This window comes from Bombus affinis, chromosome 4, assembly GCF_024516045.1.
Source record: "Bombus affinis isolate iyBomAffi1 chromosome 4, iyBomAffi1.2, whole genome shotgun sequence".
Lineage (NCBI taxonomy): Eukaryota > Metazoa > Arthropoda > Insecta > Hymenoptera > Apidae > Bombus > Bombus affinis.
In genome coordinates this window covers 2881276-2890600 of record NC_066347.1, presented here as the reverse complement: position 1 = coordinate 2890600, position 9325 = coordinate 2881276, and the positions used below count along the sequence as shown (strand labels likewise).

The 9325-nt window shown below is 27.7% G+C and overlaps 1 protein-coding gene across 4 annotated transcripts; it reads left to right on the top strand.

Moving 5' to 3' along the window:
- The first annotated feature begins 47 nt into the window (after positions 1–47).
- Positions 48–9299, top strand: LOC126915317 (far upstream element-binding protein 3). Of its 4 annotated transcripts, XR_007710163.1 has the most exons (15): positions 48–354; positions 827–905; positions 1111–1311; positions 1937–2066; positions 3212–3460; positions 3582–3753; positions 3863–4069; positions 4168–4351; positions 4433–4590; positions 4701–4815; positions 4897–5058; positions 5139–5356; positions 5441–5723; positions 8662–8687; positions 9107–9299. XR_007710163.1 is itself a non-coding variant. In XM_050719892.1 (14 exons), the coding sequence occupies exons 1-13, from the start codon at positions 271–273 to the stop codon at positions 5696–5698; spliced, it is 2217 nt and encodes a 738-aa protein (XP_050575849.1). In that variant the 5' UTR covers positions 48–270; the 3' UTR covers positions 5699–5723; positions 8662–9299. The 4 variants fall into 4 exon arrangements, 3 of the variants coding, with proteins under 3 accessions (XP_050575849.1, XP_050575850.1, XP_050575848.1); XM_050719892.1 differs by having other exon boundaries at positions 8662–9299; XM_050719893.1 differs by lacking the exons at positions 8662–8687; positions 9107–9299 and adding an exon at positions 7558–7803.
- The last annotated feature ends 26 nt before the right edge of the window (positions 9300–9325 follow it).

Genomic DNA, 9325 nt, shown 5'->3' with positions numbered 1-9325 from the left:
AATAATTACCAGTCTTCAAAATATTGTATTCTATGACCGACGCTTGCGCTGTACTGCTCTTTCTGTGAAAGCACAGTTCTTTCAGTCATAAACTTTTGCTTTGTAATATTGTGTATTTTCAAAGCAATTTGTTAAAATATCTCTATCTTGTGTGAAATACGTTTTAAACCTCAGATATTAGAGTTAATCAAACAGAATTAATCATTAATAGCAATTTCCTGAAAGAAATATTAGAATAGTTTTATTTGTATCGCTGCTTCATGTTCCATCATGAGTGACTATTCAGCGGTTGCTCCGCCTCAGAATTTTAGTCAAAGCTCAGCATTTGCGGCAGCTTTGCAACGTGCAAAACAAGTAAGTAAATACATTAAGTTAATGCGGTTTAGGTTATGGTTAAATCATATTTCCGTAAGTAGGCCATATAACACTTCACACCTTTGTTAGAACCATACGTCGACTTTTATCATCAACAAACAAAAATCTCATATCTGTATGAGTAATCGCATTTGTTTCGGTTAATGGTGTTCTCTTTGAACGTTTATTGACTTAATTGGAAATTATAAAAAAAAGAGTTCGGAATGTTTACACGATATTCATAGTGTTAATAAATTTTAATTTACAGTGTTTATTTGTTTTATTTAATTTGTGTCATTTATATGCACATAATTCATATATGTATGAATTATATATTTATAATAAATATAGTAAAAAACTTTTTGATTTTTAAGTTATTCTATAATTATTAGCATTGTCTTCTGATTTATTTATATTAGTTAAATATATTTGGTTTCAATAAGGCATGAATAATTTAAACTTTTTGTTTTAGATAGCTGCAAAGATTAATCCAGCTGGTGCTCAAAATAATCAAGATACAAAGTTGAAACGTCCCCTTGAAGATGGATCAGGTAATATTATACATATATGCAATAAAAATTTGTTATAAAATTAAGCATACTAAGAATTGAATTTAAAAAGAAAATGTATATATATAAAGATAATACTGATACGATACATATTTAGAATTTCTTTAAGTATAACAAGAATTTTACTATAAGATATCAATAGAGAATGAAAATAAACTATATTTTTAACATGGATTCATGACTTTAGAACCTGAAGCAAAAAAAATGGCATCACTGGTATCAGACCCATTAATGGGACTTCGAGGCCCAGCAGGAAGTAATGCATTAGGGGAGTCAATTAATCCAACAGGACGAACAGGACAAGCAGGATCTTCAGGAGGACCAATTGGAAATGTAGGAGGTATTTGTAATGAAGATATCAGAGTTCCAGATAACATGGTTGGACTGAGTAAGTAAACATTTATTTGTATACAGGATGACAAAATAAATGATCAAATTTTGATATTGTATTTTACTTTTCTTAAGAATGAAGATAGGTCATACAAACATAAGTCCAGCAACTTTTGTTTCTGAGATATTAAACGCTTCTTGTTATACACTTAGCATTATTTTATTAATTATTAGCATTTTATAAAATTACAGGCATTGCAAGCGCAAATGAAGAGTGTTTATAACTCAGAAAAGCTCCTAGACCTATCTTTATGTAATCCTTTTTCAAAATAAGAAAGAACAGAATATGGTTATAAAATTTGACAACTTACTTCAGTATACTATCCTATATATATATCTTCTTTCTTGAAAAATCAATTGATACACAAAAAAATATGTTTATATGTTTTAGATATTCTCGATATCTATGCATTAAATTTAAATCAAAAAATACTATTTTTTGATTTGCAATTAGCATTATGTTATATTTTAATACTCTTTTATAAATCTTGTAACTACCATAGAAGAATTTACCAACATTAATAACAATAGATTTAATGTAGTTTATATAAATTCAAACTAGCAATTAAATTAACATAATGAGTTTGACTAGATTATCATAATTAATAATAATATCTTTACAGTAATTGGCAGAGGTGGAGAACAAATAACAAGATTGCAGAGTGAAACAGGATGTAAAATACAAATGGCACCAGAAAGTGGTGGGCTACCTGAACGTCTTTGCACATTAACTGGCTCACGAGAAGCTGTCAAGTAACTTGTTTTTCCCTTCTTATTTCGTTAATTTCAACTATTTTGTATGCAATGCAATTTCCACTTTATAAAGTTTTGCCTAGAACAAAGGATTACTTCGTGGTGTTATGTCAAGTGGCACTTATTGATCACACTCATAATGCAAAATATATATTTTACATCTGTACATATACTTATGTATATATACATACAGTTATATATATATACATAGAAAGAAAGGAAGAAAGAATTATATGTGCATATATATAAATATGTATTTACATATATGTGTGTACATTTTATAAACACATATACAGGAAAACAAACCTGCTATCCTCCTTATATTTGATATATACGAAATTATTAGATTATTATTAATTTAAATAACAAATTATCCACCTAGTTCCACTGTAAAATCTCCTAGAAACACCTGAAAGTATCAACTATTTGACAAAATGGTTTAAAAATCTACATTGTGATGTTGTAATATATAATTATAATGCTTTATATACACTGACTGTACTCATTAGAAAATGTGCTGCAAGCACAGATAGTACTGGTGAAATATAGTTTGCGTGTGTTTAGTATACTCCATATGCTATCACTTCATGTTAACATGCATTTCTTAAATGTAGGTTACATGCTTTCGCATATTGAAATTGTCAAATGTTTTACAGAGTCTTTACTTAGCTCCTGGATGTGAATAGCGGGCTCATACTTGACTTTACATACGCTTCAGAATATTTTCTCATTGAGAATTTATCAATAAGTTGTGGCTTTTAATTTAATAATTTTGTACTTACTAATAGTTTTTTGCTTTCAATAGGATATGGAGAGAAAGAAGGAAGGAAGGAGGATAGGATATGCATGGGGACGTGTTATTCGCAACAAGAAGAGAAATTGAATTTTTATTTATTTAAATCTGCTTATAATTAAGCCTACGACATTTTAACATGAAATTTAATTTTATTATACACTTAAGAAATAACTCTTTGTCCAACAAAATGTTAATGTTACATTCATGACTTATAATACCTTGGCACACAGTAGACATCACATCATGTGTTGCAAACAAATTACATTACTGTACATTAATAGATTATATTATAATTCTAACTTAGCATTATTCACAATTACATTGCACATTTAAATTGTGTGTGTTTCAGTCGCGCAAAAGAGTTGGTATTATCAATAGTAAATCAAAGAAGTAGAACTGAAGGAATTGGTGATATGGGTGGAAGCAGTGGAGGATTAATGAGTCATTCAGGATTTGTTGAAATAATGATTCCTGGGCCAAAAGTTGGTTTAATTATTGGAAAAGGCGGAGAAACGATAAAACAACTTCAAGAAAAATCTGGAGCTAAGATGGTTGTTATTCAAGAAGGTCCTTCTCAAGAACAAGAAAAACCATTAAGGTAATAACAATTAGAATTTAATTCTTTATTTTTTGTTCCTTTTTTGTGTAAAGGAGGATCATTTTTGAAATGTAAGCTGCTTTAAGAGATAGTAAAGCTATAGACTCTTCTTTTTATATAGGATAACTGGTGATCCACAAAAGGTAGAATATGCTAAACAACTAGTATATGAATTAATAGCTGAAAAGGAAATGCAGATGTTTCATAGAGGTGCAAGAGGAAATGATAGGAGTGGAAATTATTCAAATGATAGTAGTTTTAACCATGGTTCTGGAACCACTGATGGAGTGGAAGTACGATATCATATTTTTTTTATAAATATTAGTAATTTCTATCTATAATTAGAACTATTTTGTAGTTATGATCGTATTTGCATAAACAAATATTGTATTTAATTATTAGGTACTTGTTCCAAGAGCAGCAGTAGGTGTTGTTATTGGTAAAGGAGGAGATATGATTAAAAAAATACAGGCAGAGACTGGTGCAAGAGTTCAATTTCAACAGGGACGGGAGGACGGCCCTGGGGACAGAAAATGCATAGTGTCTGGCAAACATCAAGCTGTAGAACAAGTGCGTCAACGCATTCAGGAACTTATTGATAGTGTAATGGTAATTGTTATATCTTTTCTATATTGTGCTATCACATCTTCTTTACATTTCATAAAAATAATATTATCTTCATCTCAATGTTTGTACTTATTTTTTAGAGAAGAGATGATGGTAGAAGTAACATAGGAGCAAGAAGTGGCCCAAGAGGCAATGGATTTGGCAATAATCGTAATCCGAATGAATATGGCGGATGGGATAGACGTCAAGGAGGACCTATGCAAGATAAAATAGAAACAATGTTCACTGTTCCATCTTCGAAATGTGGTATTATTATAGGAAAAGGTAAAATTATATTGATTTTTATAAGTATATAAGTTAAGTATCCTCAATGTTAGAAATATTATGAGCATTTAATTACTTTAGGTGGTGAAACCATTAAACAAATAAATCAACAGACTGGAGCACATTGTGAACTAGATAGAAGAAATCAAAGTAATGAAAATGAAAAAATTTTCATAATTCGTGGAAACCCTGAACAAGTGGAGCATGCAAAAAGAATATTTAGCGAAAAGTTAGGCATGGTAAATATTTGATAATACAATCTCTAAATATGTATGAGAAAATTACAAAAGCTCAAATGAAAAATATTATTAACTTACTTAATAACTCACTGATATAAATTAAACCAAAGGCTCCAGCTAATACGTCATTTACTGGTACACAAGGAGCAATTGGATATAATCCAACTTGGAATGCTGGAACAGCTTACCAAGCCTGGCCAAACCAACCTCAAACTACTGATACAAGTAAGTATGTTTACATTTACTTTGTAAAAAAACGTAAGTACTCGATGCATATATTCTATTATACATTATACATTGATTAAGGTACAGCAAGTCAAGCTCCGGTTCAAGTAAATCCACAAACAGGACAACCAGATTATAGTGCACAATGGGCAGAATATTATCGATCATTAGGTATGCATAGAGAAGCAGATATGATTGAACAACAAGCAAAACAAGGAAAACAAGATCATAATCAACAGTCAGGTGAAATATTATAAAAATGTAAAAGTCAGGCAGGTTGATACAAAATATGAACATAAAAAGAAGTTTATTTTTACATTTAGGAAATACACAAAACCAAACTAATACATCAACAGCTAATACTGCTGGTCCAGCACAACAACAGCAACCACAAACACAACAGCAACAGCAACAACAACAAACTGGAGCTACACAGAATGGAGGTCAGGCTGATTATAGTGCACAATGGGCAGAATATTATAGAAGTATTGGTAAAATAAAAGAAGCAGAAGCTATAGAAGCTCAAATGAAAGCAGGGAAGGTATGTTAATTATCACAAATATGAAAAACTATAGCACAGTGGATTGTAATATATAAAAAATAGTAAATTTTATATTTTTATTAGTTGGGAATGCAAAACAATCAAATGGCTCAAAATATGCAACAAAGTATGCAAGGTCAATCTGGTCCAGCGAGTGGGACTCCTAATGCATTTCCACAAGCTTACGGCAGTTATCCAACAATAAACGCTAGTTCAACTCCAACGGGTTATTATGCAGCGGGAGCTGGAGCTACCACACAGCCACAAACTGGTCAACAGAATCCGTCTTTTCCAACGGGCTATCAAAACTATCCTTACTCACAAACAAATACAGAAAGTTAAACTTCCATCAGGAAAAATATTAGCTGTAAGTATTTATTATTTATGTACCATAAATAAACATGCATGAATTATTAGAAAATTGTATGAGATAAAAGTTTTAGCCTAATAATATGCCAAGGAGATTTCTTGGTACAATTTTCTTACCTTCAATTTTATTTTATCTTTTAAATACTTTACAATGGAAGATCCAAGAATTTTGAGAAACTAATGATTGTTTTAATTCTTCTCTTTTTTTCATATCTTTTTCCTTTCTTTGTATCATACAATTTTTCTAAATATTCATTTATATTAAGTCAATGTAAAATCGAGTGCAATAAAATCATGCAGTTTTTACATATTGTGAAATATTTGAAATTATATAATTATATAATGTATACTAAAGTATGTAAAGTATATAAAGTATACTATAGCTATACTATAATTTATTCCTAAATTACTCATGAACCCAGAAAAATATTCATGAAATTCAGAGATATAAACTTATTATAGTGAAAACTCTAATTTGGTGAAATACGAAATTAGTAATTGACATAAAGAGAGAGGGAAAGAAAGAAGTTGATTTATCTTTTAATTAATTCTGACAAATGGAAAGCATTCATCGAAAAAGTTGTTTACAAATTTATACATGATTTCTATAGTATAGACTCTAAAGAAAATAAGTACAATAATTCATATTTCATGAATATTGTATATATTATGTATATTTATATATATATTTACATGTTTCAGTACAAAACAAATTGCGATTAAACAAAATATCCCCTTCTCTACTTAGGAAAAATTGTTTTCTGATATAATACACACAAAATAATTTGATACAACATGATTGTTTGTGCATATATTAATCATATGTTATTATGTTCAATCACTTACATTTATATTGGCTTGATATATTTATTGTTTATTATGAAAATCAATGGTGTAAGAAGAAGGAAATATCATACCCACACTGATAACTGTTGATACTTTCAGGGAGATAAATGTTTGTAAAAATGACAAATCTCTATGATATTTTAATGTTTTATTTAAATATTAATATGATATATTTTACACCTTTGAAAGTACATTTACATTTATATATGCTTCATGTGTTTTATTATTGTTTGTTTATTTCAGATAGTTTTCAGATAGTTTCCCATCAGGATGCGGTTAATGCCTGCTGTAACTTCATATATTGTTTACAATAAATTACGATAGTTGATCGCTTCGCAAAATCCATAAACTTTAAAAAATGCCACTAGAACCAACTATGTTTTGTTTATACCATAATATTTTGTGTTCTTTTATATACATAGATATATACATATTGTAGGATACTCATGGTTTTAATTTTAAGTAACGAGAGAAATGCCAGAATTTAACATTACATGATATTAACATGATGTCTACTTGTGTTTTACTTATAATATTGTATGTATTTTTGTTCCATAACATCTGATTGTAACATAAGTTGAAACTGGCAGGTGAAGCAGCAGGTGAGAAACAGGAACGAGGAATCTGCAACAAAATATCCATATTATGCTTCCCATTTATCATTAAAGATACTAAAAATTATCCTTAACAATGTATTGATAAGAAATACATTTAGATAATTATTTCGATATATCATTATTTATGTTTCACTGGTTCATTCATGAAACATTTATTCTTAGCGAATTAGGGAAACTTTATAAGTATAAAGCTGGCTATAAAGACAGCTAAAATTCGTTTCTATTGTTTATGAACTGTTTTATCTATTATGTATGCATATGATACACATATGATGGTCTACGTACACATATATGCTATTATAACAATACTAAATACAATTTTACCTTGGTTTCTTTGCTTTTTCTTGTCATATACCACTACTATTTTAGATTTTTGGAGCAGCCAATTGTAGGAATGTTTACCTGTTCTACGATAAATTTCATCAGGGGATCTACTATTTTAAGACTTTCATTCAGCATTCTGTGTGTTTATATTCAAAGGAATCAGGACCTGCTAAACCAGAGAATAATGGATGGCATATCAAATTACATACATTATTTGTTATATATAACTTATAGAATATGTCTTATATATTATTTACTAATTTTCACAAATATATTAATTATAATAGACAATTCTACTAGTCATATGTAAAACTAAGTTTCAAATCATCTAAATTTTATCAAAATTGAATTTATAAATTTTTGTCATCTATAATATTCAGATATTTTTTCTACGTATTTATATTATGTTAAGCATACTTGTAAACATGACTGGCATTTTTTTTTTTTTTTTTTTGTTATATATTTATTGTTTCTTCATATATGATATTTTATTTGCAAAAACAAACTAATTGTATAACTGAATTTCAAATAAGTAATGTAAGAATGTTATGTGTATACTTATTGTTTCATTTTTTACTTATAAATTGCATAAAAATTTTGACACGTAGTATTGGATGTGTACTAGATACAATTTCAAACAGAACTTGTTATTTACATTTTTTTAATGTTGTGATTTACGCTTGCAATGATAAAAGAAAGTATTCAATTTTATTAAAAAGTAAATGACAATTATTATTATATATGTATTGATACACATATACATAATAAAATTATTTTTTTTACCCATACATATTTTTATGTATTTTATAAATACATTATTTTCTTGTACGTATCAAACATATTTAATTTTTCAGGATCAGAACTTTATTTGTTTTGTATGCTTGTATTTGTTGGTAATATTATATTATACTTAAATATAGCTTATTTGTATGATTGAATATCTATATGTACAAATATATTTAAACATAGCCCAAAAAAGCATGATGGAAAGAAAACTTTGTATAAATGTAGTCTTATTAAATTACAATCTCTACATCTAGGTAGTGTAAATATAATAATGACCGAAGTACAAAATGAATTTCGCTTTATATTTTTTATAGAGTTGTATAATATGAAAATTCAAATTTTGATTTATCCTTTTTGTTACAGTTATGAATTAAACCGGCAGTGATTTGGTATGATTTTTAATACCATGTATTCCCTTTTTCTGTTACAACTTAAAATTTTGATGTGCATTTTGTTCTTTAATATATGTTTAAGTACAATTAATACACGCAAAAAATATACAAACATATTAAACATTTAAGTTAAAGAGAATTGTTTTTATTTTATGTAACAGCAAAAAGTTTAAAAAATATATATTTATATTTGTTTTAGTAATATATTTTATATATCAGTTACAATTTATTTAAAGTAAGTAAAACCAAACAGTACTTAATTCTTTTATTATTATTTAAAAGATAGAGTAGTTTGTGTATTAATGATATTTGAATATAATTGTTAACGTGAAATATTATACACAATTTTTTTAAAGATTATATTTATTATATTTTTGTAATTATAGTGGTAGATACAAATAATGAAAATGTTTCAGGAACAAAGATGATACGTTACATACATTCTAGTCAAGAAATTCAAGTAATGGATATTTGAAGCGTATGATATTTAATATAAAATGTTAGCTTCAATCATAGCTTTTAAAGGAAAGGTTTGTAAGGTTTGTAGAACTACTAATTTGTGAAATACTACAAAAAATATTTTAATAAAACACGATTCTCAAGATATAATTATTTATTATTCATAAAATAATTAC